The 20,631-nt window shown below is 48.7% G+C and overlaps 1 protein-coding gene across 4 annotated transcripts in view; it reads right to left on the bottom strand.

Annotated features, from left to right (window-relative positions):
• The window catches only part of LOC100217539 (rho GTPase-activating protein 39), a 61,822-nt gene that overhangs the window by 12,647 nt on the left and 28,544 nt on the right, over positions 1-20,631 (bottom strand). For 2 of the 4 annotated variants that reach the window (XM_012570142.5, XM_072916941.1), the window contains exons 2-5: positions 18,623-19,021; positions 7,546-8,854; positions 4,482-5,028; positions 3,127-3,216 (exon numbers count right to left, since the gene is read on the bottom strand). In XM_012570142.5, the coding sequence (XP_012425596.4) occupies positions 3,127-3,216; positions 4,482-5,028; positions 7,546-8,854; positions 18,623-19,021 (2,345 nt within the window). Of the gene's footprint in view, positions 1-3,126; positions 3,217-4,481; positions 5,029-7,545; positions 8,855-16,497; positions 16,588-18,622; positions 19,022-20,631 lie in introns of those variants that run through there. The other 2 variants (XM_072916943.1, XM_072916942.1) reach the window with 2 other exon arrangements.

Raw genomic sequence — 20,631 nt, 5'->3', positions numbered from 1 at the left:
CATCCCATTGGCCCTGGTGTTCTGCCCTGCCCCTCAGGATCCCTATATAAAGTCCTGCTTGCCCTGCTTCAGTGGCTCTTTGTCCCTGGATCCCCGCGAGAAAGAAGTGCAATAAAGTTCTCTTTAAAACCCCACACAAAGGACCTGTTTGTCCTTCTGTGTCACCTGGATCACAGAAGAGCTGAAATCATCTGGCGTGAGCACACCTATGTCTGTGCCCCCAAGATGTCTTTTTCAAGATGCTTCTCTGGGAAGGTCACAGCACTCTGAGCAACACTGAACCTGCACACCACCTGCTGTGGGTGTTGGCCCTTTGGGATTTCATTCTGTGCTTCAGGACAGACCATTCCTGAGCCTGCTGCCTAACACCAAAACCAGGCAGCTTTTTGTTCTGCTATTGCACACAGTGAGAAATTTTCTTCTTGCTTTCCCTAGGTAATCTTAAGTTTCTTTTATCCCATTGACTGTCTCCCCTCTTCCCTCCTCCATGTCCAGATCGCATGTTACCTTCCCTGCCTCACTCATCAGCCTTGGAGGGACCCTGGGCAGGACATACAGAGTGGGCACAGCACAACTACAGCCAAGTGCTGCTTTGCTCTCTATCCCTTCCCTGCAAGCTCCTCATCCCTCTTTTGGTTTCTAACCACTTCCCAGCAACATGTATGTGTTTCTGGAAATTCATATACAAGATGGAAAATGTCTTTCCCTCCTCAAAAAGGCTCAACTGGGGCCTCCCCCTGCACTTGCAGTCAGGGACCTCTCCCCAATGTAAAAAACATTGCTTTTGGTGACACAATATTCTCTGCTGCTTGATTGCTCCGTTCGTCACCCTTGCCAGAGCCCTCTGCACCCTTCATTTATATAGCCGTGAATAATTTTCTAACAACACTGAGCTGTCAGCTCATGATTTGTCTCCTTGTATAAACCCAAAGACCAGCTTACATTCCTGTGGGATCAGCAGACAATCCTCCTTCTGAAAACACAGCATTTATTCCTACCCATTCTTCTGCCTGCCAAGAGGTTATTCATGCATGAAAAGACCTTGCACCATATTTGTATTTCATTTACTCACAGAGAATTAAGCTAGAAGATGAATACTGCAGAGGTTAAGTGTGGGAGACTTCAGAATTCTTTCTTCGGATATATGTCAGATAGTAAATTGTGGGAGGAGGGATTGTAGGAGAATAAGAGATAGTGCTGAAGGCAATCTCGCTCCTGAGGAGTTGCATCTATACTAATTACCAAAGAGTAGGAACAGGCCTGCCCTTAATAGGGCACAGCTGTGTCCAATAAGGATAGCTGTTATAAAAGAGTGGATTAACTGGTCAAGACAGAGGTGGAGTCAGTCAGCTGTGTTGCTGCAAGGAGCAAGGGTCAGGTGGTCATGCTAGGAACAATAAGGGTTAGCATGTGCTACTAGGGACAAATAGGGTTAGGTGGTTGTGATAGGGACAGAAGAAGTCAGCCAGCCACAAGGAAGAAAGAGAAAAGGAGTCAGTGTTGCGAGATGCTGCCCGTGAGAACTCACAGAGAGAAGGTATGAAAGTCTTGCAGTAAGATAATAAACTAATGGTGACAGTCAGTACATCCACCGATTGGTGCCAAGCACCGACGCCAACAATTGGAGGCCCGTATGGAGATGACTTATGACAGTAAATGTTTACTCATCTATGAGCTTCTGGACTGAAAGGAGTATATGCACATGTGTGGGGAATCACTGCTTCAACTCAACTTTTCACTGAAAGACTTACATAGATGCCTACTTATCTTGTTTTCAGTTCTGACTGAAGGCATACATTTGATTTCCTTATGGATTTCTCTGATAAACTGATGTTACAGAATCCATAGGCATCTTAGTATTTCAGAGCCACTAAGGAACTTCTCACAACAGCCTTGCAGCTTCAGGTACATCCTACCCACCCCTCACACATCTGGAAAGCAGGGCTGGTCAAACAGAATAGGTGTTCCAGGGAAAAACCTGATCTTTCCAGCCAGCAGCAGAGACAACCTGGCATGTTCCTGCAAGATTTCCCCTTACTTCAGATGCAATTCTGAGGTCAGTCTCCAGGAAAGGTCCTCAGAGTCAGCCACAGCGAAAAAGCTGTTTTGAGCGAGCTGCCAGACCTGCTGCCTCCTCCATTGAACCCCTGCAGAACAACTCATAGCCTGGTCCCTGTCAGAGCAGCCTCCTGAGACAGAAAGACAAGAGTAAACAGCCTCAAGCTGTGCCAGGGCACATTGAAGTTGGATGTAAGAGAAAATTTCTTCATTGCAAGGGTAATTAGGCATTGGAACACAGGCTGCCCAGGGCAGTGGTGGAACCTCCATCCCTGGAAGTATTAAGAAAATGTATGGATGTGGCATCCGGAGACATGATTTAGTGGTGGCCTTGAGAGTGCTGTGGGAACAGTTTAACTCAATTACTTTAGAGGATTTTTCCACCTTAATGATTCTGTGATTCTGTGAAAGGTAACAGTGTGTGTGACCCGTCACCAGAGCCCCAGCTAAGGCTATATAGACACAGCTGACTTTCAACTGCTTCCTTCTGGAAACTTCATAAAGTTATCCTGGCATGCCTTTTTCATAACACTTCATAAGATATATTATCAGAGGCAACATAGAAAATCCTCAATTGGAAGGGACCTACAAAGAGCCTAACTGCTGATGTTTGGTTTTGCTTGTATTTTTTTTAATTTTAAATTTAACATTTGTGTTTAGGTAAAAACTACATTTATTTTCATAAGCACATCTCTAGCACACGCAATTTAGACACATAATTGCACAGAACAGCCTGCTCAGCCCACCGGAATATACTCCAGGAAATGCAGCACGCACAGATCAGAGGAATTACAGCCCCAGGTCTGCAGCCAACTTAAAATCTCTCACACAACTTGCACAATTGTGCTTGAAAGGGCTCCCACCTGTCCCAAATGCAGCCCAGCTGCCACTCACACTGCTGATCCATGCTCTGATCTAGCCTTGCACACCAGCCTGCCACAAGATAAATTTTCCCAAAGCCAAGTCTCTGTATTTAAAGAAATGGTATGATTTTCAGCAGAGCTCAGCATTGTCGCCTGCCTGACATCAGTGCAGACCTCTCTCTCAGCTCCCTGTGTCTCTCCCTACCTTCATCCTCTGTGTTTTGTTTCCTCTTTTTCCTGGATTTTGTGATCTTCTTGTTTTTCAGATCCACAAGCTCCTTGATGTGCTGGGCAACTGAAAATTCAGAAGGGGGTGTGGATTAATAATGTAGTATATACTAAAATACCAAAATACAGAATTGCCCTTAGATATGCAGCCAGCCTGATTCCAGCATAAGAAGCTCTGTCAGGGGAAAGGTCCTGCACCACAGCCAGCTCCCAGTGAACCTGAATGAGGGGCTCAGAACATCACTCATCTTCTCCAAATGGCCAATCAGTTGAAAAGTTCATACCTAAATAAACTTGCTGCCTAAATACCAGCAAAAGAACCATCTTCTTAATATCTCAGAGTAATATTCCTTGCTGCCTGCATTCTGGGCAAAGCATAGCTGGAGGGAATGGTTTTGGACAGAAGTGACAAGGGCTGAAAATCTTTATAAAACCCAAACTAATGCTGTACACCTGGCAGTTCAGTGAAGAAATCTCAAACTAAGGTTATAATCATAAAAAGAGAAGGCAAATATTGCCAGTGTAGCACTTGCCCCTTGGTCCAACCTCTGCTGCCATGCTCATGAACAGGGGCAGAGGGGTGCTGAGGCAGAACTCCTGTAGCCACCCTGGAGACCTGGGGGGGCTTCAAACACAGCTTGAAGTCCCCAGAGATCAAGGGAAAATCGGTGTCTGGTTTCTGGCCTGAGATTGGACAAGACACAGTGAGTGCAGCTGAAATAGTATGAAATAAGCAAATAAATACCAGTTAATACTCTCCAGGCTGGTACCTAGCTTTTGTCTTTTCTTTGTGTGCCCCACCCCCCACAGGATGCCATAGTAATTTAAAACTGGGGTAATAACAGAATATAAGCTGGGCTGGTCCCCAAACTTCTGAAAGACAGATAAATTGCATCTCTTCACTCTAAAAGACTGTGTTCTTCAGGATCCTCAAACAGCTAAGGTCTTTTCTCAGTGTCTGCAAAGGCTCCCTTAAAAAACATTAGATATTAACAATCCTTTTTTTTGCCAGCTTCAAGGAACTTAAATGTAAATTATGTCATCAGAGAACCCAGAAAAGCTCTGCCTTTGGAGGGTTGGTATCAACTCATTTCAGTGCTGATGGATGAGTTGAGTGCAGTCTGGGGCTCACATTTCTTTGCCAGATAAAGCTGGTGGTAGCTTCATCCCACCAATGAAAGGTGAACTCAGACAACACACTGTGCTCTCAGTGATAGAGCCCACAGCACTAGCTGGGGACTACCTGTACTTTTAAAACCCAGAGAGCCTTGACTATGTGGCACAACCCACCAAGACGCTGCTGCATACAGAGGAGGTGCATGAGGCACTTACTCTTTTTATCACTGTCAAGGTGGCGGTAAATGTAACCTTCCAGGTAAGATTGAAATTTGGGTGATGGGGAAAAGAAGGCCAGACTGATGGCCATCAGTTCCCAGCCCCATGCCAGGCTTCGGTAACACACGTTATCTGTTGTCTGCCGGATCAGCTGTATGTAGAGCTCATCTCGCAAGCCTTGCATGCTCCAGCACTTGGTGACTGTGACCAATGCCACATGATTGCGGTCCATGCGAGTCTGACGGTCTCCCATATAGCTCTGCACCAGTTTGAACATCTCACATGCCTCTTTTTTGATGGTCCGGTTGCTAGTGATGAGCATTGGCTTTTTAATGGAGCCGCCATTCCAGGACAGCATGTTGGAGATGGAGATCCTTCGTCGGAAGATGCCTTGCGTGTGCATGTTCAGGTTTTTGGAAGCCCAATCCGCCATGCTGCTCTGAGAGATGGGCTTCCGTAGGGTGTTGTAAGAGAAATGGCATCCCACACAGCCACCATGCTGGCTGCTGCCCTCCTGCTTGGGCTCCAGCTCTATGGTCTCAGGCTGCAAAGAAGAACAGACACGTTAAAAGCAGCTTAGGTGACTCCTTACCCAACTAGAAAAATTATCCACAGTGAGACAGGAAGCTGCCAGCAACTGCACAATGGTGAATCTGTACAAACATGACTTGATACATACTGAATTGGTGGATGACACTTGTAGTTCTGAAAGAGCCTGGCTGGCACAGCCACACACTAATGCTGTCCCCTAAGGGAAGTTCTGGGACATGGAGTAACAGGGTTGAGTGTCCCAGCTGTTGCCAGGTTTATGGGGACAAGCAGGAGGTGAGCTGATTTCCAGAGCAGCAGCACAGCTCTGTGGCACCAAGCACCAAGGAACCAAGTATCTCTGCACTCCTCACTCCTCTGTTCCAATGGAGCTCCAGGAGCCCAGGAGGAGGGTGGGACACTGGTCTACAGTTAACCCCAAAATACACATTAGTTCTTAGAAGTTTAGAGCAAGTCAGTGTTTCCTTCTTAGTATAGAGAAACTCCTGAGAGGCTTCTGCAGTCCAACCCTTTCCCATCTCACACCCCACATGTCTCTGCATGAAGATGAGGGGATTAGCACTCACCACATTCCATCCCTCACTGTCAGCCTGGGGCACAATAATCTCTCCTGGTTTTTTACTTTGTTCTTTTTATCCCTTGAGTTGCTCCTCTACCTCCTCACCCTCTCTGAATTCACTCAACACACTGACTAAAAATCCCCACCTGCAGTTCTCTGCCATCTCAACATCCTTGGTCTCCTTCAAACCAGCTTATGTGCCTGGAGTTGGTTTTCCTTCTATCACCCTACCTGCTCCTTCAGCATGTTCCTTCTGAAGAGTCACCTCCTCTTACTATCTTGAGGTTCAGTTCTCCTCTGCTCTCTCTGAGGCTTCTCTCTCACTTCTCATTCACAGCCACTTCTGCTTAGCCTGTCCCAAAAATTCTGCCCATCCTCCTCCGACACTGAGTTTTCTTATCTCCCCATTTTCCTATCTATCATCCAAATCCAGCACAGGACATCACTGCTCACTCAAGACACTTGGTGTTATTTTCAGGTGAGGCAGCGATTTTGCCGCCATATTTTCTACAACTTCCTCCCCTCCTTACTTGGACTCTTGAGTATTTCTGTGAATATTTTTTTTAATTGACTCTTTTTACCTCTACCACAACATCCATCTCCTTTTGTCTTCTGCTTCTCCATATTACCACATACAAATTTTTTTTCTTCACTTTCAAGGCCATTCACAGTCTATCCCCAACCCACCATCTCTAGTGCATAATCAAGTTTCAGCTCTCCCTGTCAATGTAACATGGTGAAACACAGCCAGAAGACTGGAGAGCAGTTTCCTACAAAGTCCAAAGAGGCTATGAAATGAAATTGCTGAACTATTAATAATAAGATGTAAGTAATGTAAACTTGATGTGTCTCTGTACCTGAAAAGTGAGAAATGTGGGAACATGGTATCAGTTTTCCAAAAGGTTTCAGATGAAAGCAAGGCACTTATTGATCCAAAATGGCAATAAAGAGAACATATACAGATAAATCTGATAAAGCAGAGGTGTCAGCCTAGCTTTCAAAGAAAAGTTACACCTCACAGATCTGCTGGAGCAATCTGGAATAGTCAAGGAGCTTTCCCAAGTTTCTTCATGAAAGACTTTGTAGCAGCAAACAGGAGAAAAACTAGAAAAAAGTAAGAAGCCTTTTCAGCATGGGGGATGATTATCAGCTCTGCCTCATCAAATTAATGCAGAAATTCTGGTTGTTCAAAATAGGAGCAAAATAACTGGAAGAGTGAGCAAAGAGAAAAAAGGGCAAAAGCTTCAGAAGATATAAAACTACAAAGAACCAAAATATGAACTAAAACTAGGAAGCAGGATAGTCCTTTGAATCCAAGTAGGAAAAAAACATGGCAAAATAATCTCCTGCAGAAGTGCTGTGTTAGAGAGAAAACCACTTCCCTTGTGCAGGCACACTAATGGGGCTTTAAAATAGCAATTTTCAATAAGATGCTAGAGCCACTGACACTGATTTTCTAAATATTGCTATTCTGTGTTCAGGCATTGGGAGGGAGAATAGCATATGAGGAGCCATTAAAAAAAAACAGAGAGAAAAAGAGGAATTGCTGTCGTGTGGCTATGCAAATCTTCATGCTGTACCCACCAACTCAGACCATTCCAGTGAAGAAAGTACATACGAGGGAAGACATGAGTGCCAGTAACATGATCAGGCAAGCACATTTACCCAAATAACAGAGCAGAGCTACCCACAGTGCTGAGGCCTTGCTGGACATGAGCCCCATCCCACAATTCTGCTTCCTCTCAAGCCAGGCCTGAAACTGGGCCTGAAACAGGGTTTCCATGAGAAAAGTTGTGAAGCTTCGTGACCTGTTTGCTATTCTGCAGGAACAGACATGTTTTGCCAGCAGTACACCCCTGGAATTAAACCCCCCTCCAGACTCTGTATTATGAGTGTAGCAAGTCTAGCAAAGAAAACAAAAAAAAATTTAATATGGCACAGATGGGGAAGTACCTGTGAGGAATGGCATGTAGTGCCTGATGAAGCAAAGTTTGTCTGGCTGGTGACATTCTTTTCTAAAGAATCTATTTTCTCAAAAGTTCTCTTCTGCCTCACTGTGTCCTGTGGAGCAGCCACACTGCTGGGAAAGAATTCCCTAATCTCCAGGTCCTGTCTGTACAGAGACCTGTTGCTGGCTGAGACATCATCCCTGGAGCTCTGGCTGATGCATTTTTTCAAGTGGTCAGACTGAAACCTGACCTTGCTGCTCTCTGCTGGAACATCACTTTCTGGGCTCTCAGCATCTAGGCTGGCTTTGCTTCCCCTGCAAGCTGCTGACCTGCCCACCACAGTACGCATCTCAGCGATTACTCTATCATTCAGAGCTGTGAGCTCACTGCTGCTGCCCACAGAGCCAGGTCTCGCTTGACTTGTTCCTTGCCTCCTTCCTTTCCTTTTTCTCAAGCTTGGAGAAGGGCCAGTTGAATAACCAGAATCCTGATGGCTTATACCAGTTGGGTACTCCTGAGCTTGCAGGCTGTTTTGCTGACTGTGGTGGAGTTCCATGTTCTTGAGGACATTGGCTTCCAAGATCCTCCAAGACTCCTTGAAGCTGTCCTTTGAAGCAAGCTGACCAGGCAGTTTAGTGGAGGTATCTGTTGTTGCAGCAGAAGAATGGCAGAGTTTGGCAGATTGGTCAACATTGACCATATGTTTTATGTATTCTCTGCCAGCTGGGCTGTATTCAGTGGAAGAGGGATTTTTTGCATGCTTCTTTGCAGCTTGCTGTTGTTGCATACTAGGATGCTGCAATAACTTGGTTGGTGGCAGCTGCTTTTTTAAGCTATTGCTTGGCGACCTTGGTGAAGACATCCCACTCACACAAATGCATTCAGTGTCCATATCTACTGGTGGCTCGTCATAAATTGGCAACTCTAAAGATGGCTCATCATATATAGGTGCAGGAGAGGCATATGTGGGGGATGCAGGCTGGGGAGTTCCTGTCCAGCTTCTTGGAGGTGTCTGAGAAGTAGGACCGTTCATCATCACCAGGCAAAACCCACCACTCTCCGTCTTTTTGATCTGCATAGACTGCTTTGTTTCTCCAGCAGGCATTTGCTTTGTGGCTCCATGGCTCAGGGATGTGGATTGGGGCTGAGCACATATAGCCGGTTTGGGAAGAGATTTTGGGCTGTTGGGCTTTGGAGTACCCTGCAGCTGAAGAGAACTGTTTGAAAAGTTCTGCATCTGCCTCAAACTGTTCACTTTGACCAACATGGCTGCTTTTGTGCCTGGCAGAGGCTGCCAGTGGGTAGGAGTCTCCCTAAAAGAAGAAAGGTACAAATACACACAATTATTTAAGAATTGTATTTATTGAAGTAACTTCTATATCTACCCAAATACCAAATAATTAGTCTCAAAGTGCCTGAATATTCCCCAGCCAGTTATATCAGGAAATTATTTTTTTCCTGGAGATCCCCCTTGCTGAAACAGAAAAACGTTGTTGTTATTCACATAATAAATTTCTAAATCAGGAAGAGCAGAACAAGAAGATTAAATTAGTTCATGATACTATAACCTGTCTGGTATCAGCTGCACTGATATAGGACACAACCTATGCTTCTCGAGGCTCAGCAGATAGCATGGCACACAGAACAACTGGCTGAAGACCACCAAGCTATTCTGGAACATAAAACTCAAGCATTAAATTGGAAAATAATCCCAAGCATCTGCCTTCAGGTTATCCAAATATGATGACAGTCCTTCCAGACCATACTGGTTTTTTATTTTAGTTTCCAGATGTGTGTTTATTTTGTAGGAAAACTTAGAAGGTCTGTGGGAGGTATATGGGGGTGGCCATTCTCCACTCACAGCTTACATTCCCACACAACCTGCCACGCCTCCACCCAATCTTGTCCAGATGCACCCAGATCTGGTATCCTTGGCCACACCAACTGGCCCTGCTCAGCTCTCACAGCTGTAAAACCCTCCTCTGCTGGGAGTATCACCTCTGATCCGTGGCAGTACTTGGGATCCACCACAACCCAACATGCCCACTGCAACACCTCAGTTCCCAGGGTATATTCTACAGTGTAGCAACAACAACATGCTGTCAGGCTGTGACCATGGCCAGTCAGTGTTTGTGAGCTCTGACGAAAAGGGAATGGAAAGGATATTAAACCAGCAGAGCTTCCAGGTTTTCCAAGGCATCACAGTCCCCAAGAAGGTCCACTTGAGTCTGACCCTACCTCCACTTGAATTGTGCCCCACCTCCATGTATCTGCTACCACCCATCACTAGGTAAGACCTGAGGGTGTACTGCATGTGTTCCATCTGAGACAAGAGATGTTCTCCTAACACCTTCATAACTATTTTGCTGTTTGCACCTTGACCCTTGCTCCCCACTCCACATTGCTGACCTGCCCTCTATGGCCTCTGTGCTGGCAGACACACCCACTTCTGCTGCATGTCCAGAGGTGCCTCGCACCAATGTTTGGCTCTCTTGTGCCTTCCCTGCCAAACCCCAAGGTATATGGACACCCCAGCCCTCTTGCTCTGCTCGTGCTCTCCAGAGCCCTTTCACCTGGCAAGGTGCCAGCCTCCTCCTTCAGCACAGCTTCCCTGGGGTATTCTGCCTGTCCTTCCCCCATGGTTATCCTGCCAGTGCATTTACACACCCCCTGTTCTCCCCATTCCTGCCCCACATCACTGCGGGTGTCCTATTTCACCTGGTGCACTCCAGTCACTTTCCCCACATCCTCTGTTCCATACCTCATGTCTCACATCTGTTCCCAATTGTTGCCCCCTAAAGGGGTGGCGTGCTCCTTCCTCATCCACTCCTTACCATATTTTTGGCAAAACATGCTCTCTGTTGGCAATGTGTCATTGTGAATCCCATCTTGACACAATGGCACCAGGAGTGGCGAAGACAAGGCCGGCACTGCCCTGCCATGGGTGCAGTGCCTGACCCCTGGCCAGGGTCCAAAGGCTTCACAACACCCTGATCACACTTAGCTGCACCTCCGTCTTTGCAGGGCTGGCTCCTTTCCCACAACAGAGTCCATGTAGCTCTCTTGTGCAACTACCCAAGTGTGGCCAGAGAACATTGAGAAAGGGCTGTCTTCCTCTGCTTCGAACCCTGGGGCCCCCTCTTGCTCTGGGACTTCTGGTGCCTCCCACTGATGCACCAAGGATTTTATTTTAAGGGAATTCCTGACACTAATTCTGGATGGTGATGCAACTGCCATGAGGAAGGCCTGCCTCCCAGCCTCCACCTTCATTCTCTTCACAGCACTGCAACCCAGTGCTGACCTAAGCCCTATGCCAAGAATAACTTGGGAAACACTGAGAAATTTGAGACTGGTTTCTCTCCATCTGACCAAGCTACCATCCAGCACAGCCCCTGCTCTCCCATTCCTGTTTAGCCCTCTGTGGCTTGTCCTTCACATGCTTCTTCCTGGGGCATGATGCCTAATGCACGGGGTCGAGCGCCAGCAGTACCAAGTGAGGATGCACACAGGGAACCACCAGTGGTAACAGCAGGATGAGGGTGGCATTCATGAGGACACCCAGCTCCACAACCCATTAGGTATCTCTCCCCGGGGGACACAGGGCCTGCTCTTTGCATCAGTGCATCTCCCCTGTGCACAGCCAAGCTCCAGTCTCAATCCCAAGCTTTGCTGAAGACTAGGCTCTTCCTCAAAGAGTGCCTGGACTAACAGGAAGAACCAGAACAGCAACACTTGGTAGGCTTTTAAATGAGGATTTCTGACATCCCCATGGCTGTATCAGTGAGACAGACTCTGCCAGTCTCTCGTTTCATGGCACAGAAGAGAGACTGGCAAAGGACAGAACAATCCACAGGCTCCTGACTCAGCAGGCAGGCCACAAATGTGTGACTGGGACATATTTTAGCTCAACCCTACAGCAACCATCATTGCATCTGGACCAGCATTATCCAGTTGTGGGGTTGCCGAGCGATAGCCCAGAGCTGCAGATGTGTCCCACTGCCTTAAAAGGTCTCCAGTTATGGCAGGGCTGAAAAATAACCCTGTGCTCTGTGGAAAGGTGCTGGACACTCAGATCCCACAAGCCACCTCCTGAAGTTTTTCCTCTCCCTGATGTGCAGCATTGCAGGCCCAGCCAGCTGTGCACAGTTGAACCATTGACTCAGCCAAGGCTTGACAGATCTGCCTCAGCCAGGCACAGCATGGCCAGACTTGTGGCCCCCATCCAGGCTCATCATGCACTGGTACTGTCTGACACCAGAAAATCAAATGAACAGGAACTCGGCCTGAAGCTCTGCTACCTCCTTGCTCAGCTCTGAGCCACAGGAAGGAGCCCCTCCCTGTCCAAACAGCAGGCACTGGCACCACCTCCTGCCCCATCTGTCCCAGTTCACACCCCCAGAGCAGCACTGGGAACACCCCTGTTGGTCACTGCTCAGGTGTGGGCCCGGGCATCTCCAGAAAACCACCAACCTGCCCATCAGAGGCAGGTTCCTGCTCCAGCGTGGCATTGTAACTTTTAGGGCCCTGTGGGACCTCAACTGGCAACAACCTCTGCCCCTGCATCTGTGATAAAGAGCATAGCCCAGATTTTAGGCCTCAGATGAGTGATGAGGGATTTGATCTGAAAAAGAAAAGAGGATATTGTGCTAACAGCCTCCTGCAGAGGCAAGTTACCTACCTGTGAGCCCCAGTAAGCTGGAGGGCAAAAGACAATCCAAAGAACAACAGCTTCTCACTGCCCAGAGTCCCTTTATCAGGGTGCAAGGAAGACATCCCTCACCTTGGGCCTGCCCAGGACAAGAAGATGTGCTGGGGTTTCAACACAGACTTGGCCACATGGGTGGGACATGATGGAGAGCGGCAGGAGCTCCGCACTGGTACAGGACTCTCTCTGCACCTGCCCTGAGCCCAGCTGGCAGGACAGCAAGACAAGTTAGACAGACAGCCACAGCAAGGCAATGAAGAAGTGACTCTGCCACAAGCAGCAAGCCTCCCTGTAGCAGGATTCTGGCACTTGCAGTCCGTGCCTCAACATGTTCTCTCCTTCAGGCCTAGGTCAAGGTGCACATTGGGACCCAGCCTTCTCCAGACCACTGCAAGCCCCTGGAGCTGGCAGAGCTCACCCGCTGACACTGCTTTTTTTGAGGAAAAGCAGAAACACACGAGATTGCCACAGCTAGTCTACCATGGGCACTGGTAAGAGGCAAAGCACCTAGATGCAGGGGCCAGAGGAAACTCGGAAGCTGTGCCACTCCCATGTCACCAAGTGCCACCATGCTCCCTGACCCAGGAATGTGATGGTGAAGGGAAACTTCTGAATGTGTACAGTACGCCACCTCACCCATCAGTCCCATTGTGGACACATCATGGCATTTCCAGCCTCCCTGGCTGCCAGAGATGAGAGGAAAGAAGTACCACCACAGAAAAGACAAAGCTGTCTTGAAAAGGCCATTTCCACAGCCATGAATAATTTCTTAGGGCCATGTCTGGATACAGCTTCTTTCAACTCCATCCCCAGGCTCCTGATAAGACCAAGAAGAAGACAAGAGGGACTTCCTGACTTCCCAGCGTGAAGATTCAATCTTGCCCTTGTGAAAGGTCTGACAAAAAGCAAAGCCAGTAGTGGAGAAGTGTCCCAGTGCAGCCTCTCAGCTGAGCTCTTCAGCCACCAGCAGCAGAGACCCTGAGGAATCCTCTGGGACTGTTCCTGTGAGGAATGCTTTCAAGTAGCTCCAATATAAAGGTCTCAACTTGGCACTGATTTTCTCAGCCTGCACCCAGCTCCAACAGGCCCAGCATATCTAGCAGTTCTTCTCAGGCTCCAGATCTCCAATGTTTGTTTTTCTTCTTCCCAGAAGCTTGGATAAAATGCCCTGCACCTTAGTTCTGCCCTTTCTAGTAGTTGTTTCCCTGGTGCTGTGCCAAAGGTGAGTGAACAGGGATGTTCGTACTCCAGCAGCACTGCTGCTCTGCCGCTAATTCCCACACTGGAGGCAGGGATACAAACTGCCCAAACCAAAAACTCTGCAGAATTGTGCAGAGAACATTGTGTTTGCATATCCTAGCCCAAGGCCAACTGCACAAGCAGGAAACAAACATGTATTAGGGATTCTGATGGTCTTTCTTGCTAGATTATGAAAACTTAACAGTGGCATTACTTATGCTGTGCCTTGAGAGACATGAGCCCATGATGAAACGAACCAGACTTGGAAGAGGCAGATGTATTCCTACAGCCACCTAATCACACATTCCCTCTCACTCCTCTTCCAGCACATATTCCTGGCACTGGAAGACCAAGCCACTACTCCTTCCCAGTCAAGGATGCTGAGCTATGGGAAAGGTGGGTGAGGAGGGCATAGGCAGCACAACCTACTGCCCATGCAGAAATGACCCTCACCTTCCTCTTCCTGGGGACAGAATGTTCCTAGGGAAGGTGGCTTTCTTACAGAGGATTTTAAAACAGCCTGTTTTTCAGAAACAGCACTCTGAAATTCCCAGTGCTGACCTTAGGAGAAACAGGGGAAGAGGAGTAAAGGGGCTGGTTCTGCATGGATAGCAGGCCAAGGACAGCAGAGCCTGCTCACAGTCCTGACCTGCAGTCTGCTGAAATGCTGCAGACTACCACACAGGCTCCCAGAAAGACTGCCTTCTTCAGGCCTTGGCACGCCACCAAGCCCTTTTTCACCCATTACCTTGGAGTTCCGGCAAACCTCAGCATGGTTGCAGTGGCTCAGAGTACACTTCCGAAATGCTGCACTCAACCCCAGGCTGGTCTCTCAGTCCCCAAGGGAGCATATCCACCCTTTGCAGAGCTTTCTAGTGTGTGAAAGGATAATTTGGCCATCATTTCTGCTGAAGAGAGTCCATCTGGCTTCCTAACAGGATTGTAAGAGCTCAGGATGAGTCTGGAGTTGTGAGGCAAGTGCTGTTTGCTGTCCTTGTCCAGCAAGGGAGAAGCAGAGTCACCACTGGGCTGGGCAGCCCTAGGGAGCGCAGCTGAAAGACAGCATGGGAGCAAGAGCATGGGCAGAGGAGTTTCTCCAGGAGGCTCCAGAGATGGTCACTGGCACCAGCATCTCACCCCACTGCAAGAAGCTGCCATTTCCCTAGAGAGTCTACCCTCCTGTGCTGCCTGGGGAGGCCAAAGGACGATGTCTAAGAAGACTACTCCAAGACACTGCAAGAGCTGGAAGAGCAGCAGCAAGCTGTGGGGCAGTGAAGGAGGGGTGGCATGGGCATAGAGACAGAGGGAACAGGCAGCAAAGGTTTGGGGAGCTTCTTTGTTCTTCTCGAGGTTGCTGAGGGTTTCACAGCACTGAGATGTGGCAGGGGGCACAACAAATTCAGCAGTGCTGATAGAAGGCAAAAGAGAGGAAAGGTGGTAAAAACCAGTTTACTAAAAGAAAAAACCTCGACCACAAAGTATAACTAAAACTAGAATGAAATCCCTTCCCCCAGATCTTTGTGGAATAGGCTTGCAGGAGGTCCCTCTTGGGGACTACACTGGTCTCTGCTGGTCTCTCCATCTATCACAGGATGACAAACTTGAAGGAAAGAAAACCACTATTTTTTGTGCTGGCATTAAGAGACAAAAACGAAACTGTCTTGGCTGCAAGTAACTACAAAGATGTCAAATACTACCAACAGCACTCCATGTGTTCACCCTCTGTTTATGCAGCTGCATTTCTCCCAAGCAGAGGAGGACATACTTGAGGTTGTCTTTGGAGAACAACACAGACAACAGAACTTAAAAGTTCAGTGTGGTCATGCTATTAGTATACCAAACATTCAGCAATTGCATTAGATCCCACCTGAGAGCATTTGCTTCTGGCTCAGCATGTTGCTCCCCATTTTACAAGCTAGCAAAAGTTCTCCTTGGGTGTCAGACTCAACTACGGAAATCAAACTCTCGCTCACACAGTAGAGAGAACACATGATAGATGTGCAAGGAAACAGTGCCCAATCTCCTGCTTCCAAGAAAGCACATTTTGCAGATGTCACCTTACTGGTATGAGCCTTGTAATATGAAAGAGCCTTCATATCCAAGCAGCCTGTTAGCTCCCATGCAAGCTGCCACTCATGCTTTTCTCAGCACTTGCCCTTCAATTCATTGCATGCACAAGGTGCCCAAGATTGCTGCACAAACCTGATCTAGGGATGGAACAAAGGAGAACTCCTTCCCACTTCCCCTCCTTTTAGGAGAATGAGCAGTGATGGTGATGCTACCCCTGGCAGGCAAGGAAAGGTACAGCAAACTGCTGCCCACGTTGCATCACTCCCCCTTCCTTCTATAGGAGGGGACTCTGTAGAAGGCTCTTCCCTACTGAGAAGGCTGATGAACAGAGTGATGGGCCAAAACTGGCATCACTTTTCCCCTGAGGCACAGCAACTCCCCATACAAAGGCAGAGGAGGCCATGCTCCCTCCTGAGAGACTGAGTCAGTGTCCTGGTTGCAGACAAGGCCAGAGCTTAGTGCTGCTGTTACTCTAAACCATGCACATCATGGTATAGAATAACATTTTCCCTCCTGAACCACACCACGGTTTCAGGAGGGAAAGCCAGGCACCCTACCTGAAGCGTGCCGTTTTGCCTCTCTCTCCAGAGGAGGGACTGTCAGCATCAACCCCTGAGGGATCCAGTCCCTTTGCTCCCCTGCCGGTTCCCCTCCTGTTTTCTCAGTACACAACTACGGAACATGGAGTAGAAAGGAAGCAGTGAAAACGCAAATTGATCACAGTCCTGAACCATCAGCACTGGCGAGGAGGAGGCTGCTAAAAGAGAACAGTCCAGCAGCCCAACCCCACTGAGCCCATCAAGCCGAGCAGAAAGGAGACCTGCCAAACCCAGCCGAACTGAGCCCAAAGGAGAGCATTTGAGCAGTAGGACAAAAAACCAGCAGTGACCTGCAGGGCTGACCTCTAGTGCGGCAGGGTAGTAGAAATGGTGGCACAGTTACCTGTGCAGAACTGAGCCCAGCGGAGCGGCTGCATGACCCTATTTGGACAATCCAGCTTTCAGGAAATATGTCACTGGTTTTTGTGGTTTCTGGCTGGAAGAAGCAAACATTAGTCACAGAAGTTGTCCCACCATCATGCCTTTGTTCCCAGTGGCCACATGGGCAGTACATGAATGGCCACCACATTGTCTTTGCCTGGGAAAGCCATGTGGATGCAGCTTATAAGGAGCATCTGCCATCTTGGCTTTGTTCCCAATAGTGAATAACTTTTTGTGGGCAAAACACTTCCTCTTTTTGAATACTATTGCTATTAACATTTTTTTCTGTCCTCTTTTTGTATACTATTGCTGTTAACATTGCTGTTGTTATTGTGTGTTTCTTATTCCACTGCTTTATGCATTCAGCAAATTGTTAATTGTTAATTCAACCCGTAATCTCTGCTTTTGTCTCTCCCTTACCGGTAACAGTGAGGGGAAGAGGAGTGGCTTATTTGGAGTTTAATTCAACCTGGTATGAGCCTTGTAATAGGAAAGAGCCTTGCATATCCAAGCAGCCTATTAGCTACCATGCAAGCTGCCACTCATGCCTTTCTCAGCACTTGCCCTTCAATTCATTGCAGGCACAAGGTGCCCCAAGATTGCTGCACAGTCAGGAATACTCTGGGCTCTGTGAAGCTCATAATATCTTACACTCTATCAGGACTCTTACAGTCATTTCTCTGGAAACATGTAATGTAGTTTTGATGGTGCCCATCCTGGCTGCCCTGGAGTGGCAGGCTGTAGACTGACATGGAAGGAAAGTCACCTGTCTCATGTCAAATCCCATGTGCCTAAGACATTTACTGGATTTCTCCTGGCAGATCAGGGATCATTCTCTGGATGGATAGGAAGCTCAGAGGTGCTGCTTCTGGGGCAGGAGGCACAGGGAGCATCACAAGCACCAGTGAAGTGTTGGGTTCCTTCTGGTGCACTTTATGTGCATCACCAGTGTCTTGCAACCATTAAGAACTGTACTGAATACAGGAATACAGGAGTGTCTCACAGGAAGCAGACATGTGATAAGCCTCACTTAAGGGTGCATATACTTTCCAGAACTGCCATCCTATGTGGCTTTCATTAACTTGGCAGTTTTCTTCTATCCTTGTCTGCACACAGAGAGGCAGCCTTGATCCAAAAACCAAGGTGCTAGCACTTGCTACACTGCCCAAAACCAGGACAAGGCATCCCAGCATATATGGCAGGAGAGTCAGATTTACCCAAGCACTGCTCTACCCCTCAGGTCAGTTCTCAATATGACCCAACTTTGCTTGCTGCATGGCCTCCCCAGCTACCAGTACCACATCCTCCAGGGCAGGATGATACCCAGGTAGAGCAGGAGGGAGGCGGAGCAGCCCCACACAGTATCCCAGGCAGAGAGGCCAACCCAACAGAGACTGGGGAAGGGATACTTATGTGCAGCTGAAGCTGAAATCATATACAATAAAAAAATCCCCAATTGCTGTCAGACTAGTTTTAGTGTAAAATAAAATCTCTTAGTCAAACAATATAGCATCTTGTTATTGGTCTTTAATTTCAGGCTTGATGTGACCACGTAACTATGCCAGCAGCTCTGTCCCTGCAGCCCCACCTCCTGCCCTGGCTGAAGCTGCATCAGCAACTGAGCAAGTAGGAAAGGAAGGAGCCAGACCAGATGGGCTCACCCACACCCCACAGGAGCCTGACCCGCTGCACAGGAGCTATGGCCATCCCAACAAACCCTGTTGCAAGTTTTTGAGAAGTTTTCATCACTACATGACACTCCTGCCTGTCCCCCTGTCCTTCTGTTGTAGCACCCAGAGCAAAGATTATCTTTTGATATGTATTTTTATGGTCTATCGCACAAAGATGGCCTGGCCCAAGCTGGGGACATTCAGGCAGTGGTGAAAGCAGACAGCTGTACCCCAAGAAGAGGAAGGCACATGGCAGTGATTGGGGGCCTGGCAGTACTTTGCCCAGCGCTGCACCCTCCTGGGGCAGCACAGCACTCTCCTGGGGAAGCATGGTTCCCAAACTGCCTAACAGGGACTGCCTGGCAGCTAAATTCACCCAGTAGATATAAATAGAGAAGGCTGAAGCTCTCCCCATACCTGGCAGGATCTTTCCTCTTCTCCGCTGCACTGTTCCACTTGCCCTTCTCCATCTCCTGAAAGACAGCCATTTGGATGGGGGTGCTTCTGCCACTGCTGCTGGTGCTGCCTCGGTGCTCCTGGCCACAGCAGTCAGGCTGGGAGCTGCCCTTCATGGCCTGGAGCTGTGCCAAGGGCACAATGTCACAGCCCTGGGGCCGGTGCCACACTGTCTGCCGTGTGATGGCATTGTAGTAGTAGAAGCGGTTGTTGTTCTGGTCGAAGAGTTCCCACCACTGCTTCTGGTCTGACTGGCGCACCTTCAGGTTGGGAGGGGGCTCCCAGCTGCACTCCCCAGTGGTCAGGTTCACATACATCCGCTCCTGGGAGCGAGGCTCAATGATCTCCACCCAGTCTGAGCTGCAGGGACAGAAGAGCCACATTAGTCTGGGCCAGAGGCCCAAAGCAAACAGGTTGTCTGAAGAATCCTACAGAACTGCTGCCACTGGGCCAGGCAGTCTGCTTGCAGATCAAAGCATTGTTTGGGGCTATTCAGCAGTCTAATGATCTTAAGAGAAGCCAGAGCAAGGGTTTGATATGGGGCTGCTACAAAGGAGCAGTTTTTTGGCACAGGGAAGGGGAGGTCAGCCCCATCAGCCTGGCCCCCTCACTTCCCACTCACCAGCCCAAGACTAACCCATGGGGCTGGGCAAGCACTGTCTGTTGATGCTGGGATGACTCACATCAAGGGCTGGCCCAGTCACAGGAATGCCAGTGCCTGGGAGATACAGGGTGTAGGATGCAGGAGTGTAGGGGACTTGACTTTCAGGAGCAGGGAGTATCTCCAGAACAGGATCTGCTCCTTTTGAGAGCTGCACATTCCACCTGGGGAGACCAAAGCCCTGGCTCCCAACAATTTAAGCAACCTGCTCCATGCAAGTGCCTGCCTGCAGGCTCCACATGCTGTGGGGCTGGGAGGGACCTCTGTGCCCCATGGACCGTGCTCAGAGCCCACACTTCTGTCCAAAAGATATATGTGGGGAATGACTGGTGGATGAGACCATCTTCATTGCAGGCTCTTCCCCCTACCCCTTGTCTGATGGGACAGAGCCTTCAGCAGGGTGTAAGGTGACCCAACAGACAGGCCCTGCTGGTGATCCATAACCCTTTGCAGCCCTAAAGAACCACTCCTTGAGCCCCAGGGTCCTTTATCAGCACCCATACTGGCCAAGTCAGTGAGAGCAATGCAGGTAGTGCTGAAGGACTGCTTTTTAGGCAGATCAGCACAGTGATTTTCATGCAGAGGTGTTGGGCTGCAAATCTGTCATACATGGCACATCAACCTTTAGGGCTGACACATCAGCCCTAAAGAGCTGGCCTGAAGAGCTCAGCAAAGCCAATGCAGTAGCCCAAACCATTTTGGATAGCCCAGGTAAATGGAGGGAGTAAAATCCCAGCAAGGTCTCCCTCCACAAAGGAGAGATGCTGCCTAAAGTGATCCTGAACCAAGTTGTATGCTCAGCATGCTGAAAAACAACATGAGCCCCTCCTGGTCCCACACTCCAAAGCCTGGCCTCCATCCCAATGTTGGTGGAGGTTGCAGGAAGGAGAGCCTAGTTAACTAAAGCTACTTTTGCTATTGATAAAAGCCGTATGAAGATGACAAGTCCAAGGCCCCTCTTGAAACCTGTTCCTGCCCATGGGTTCACTCTGACAGAACCACCAGCTGCTCTCCATCGAGGGTATGACAGCAGAAGCCACAGCAGAAGCGGGAGAAGGGAGATCCCACTGCATCCCTCTCACACCCTCAGTTGCCAGCCTGCAGGTCCTCAGAAGGGTCAGGAGTGATGGTGGCAGCACTGCAGTGCCTGAAATGGTAGCCCAGGCTCCTGTGCCCAGCCCTGGCTTTCTGAGAAAGGTCAGGATGTCTCCTATCACCAGGCAAGTCTAGGTGAGGGTTTAGTTGCCCATTGCACCTCCCTGCTAGGAAAATTGTGGGTTTGATTGACAGCAATCAATGCTGAGCAGTC

The sequence above is a fragment of the Taeniopygia guttata genome, chromosome 20 (genome assembly GCF_048771995.1).
Source record: "Taeniopygia guttata chromosome 20, bTaeGut7.mat, whole genome shotgun sequence".
Classification (NCBI taxonomy): Eukaryota; Metazoa; Chordata; class Aves; order Passeriformes; family Estrildidae; genus Taeniopygia; species Taeniopygia guttata.
The sequence above is the reverse complement of the archived record's forward strand: the minus strand, read 5'-3'. Positions and strand labels throughout refer to the sequence as shown.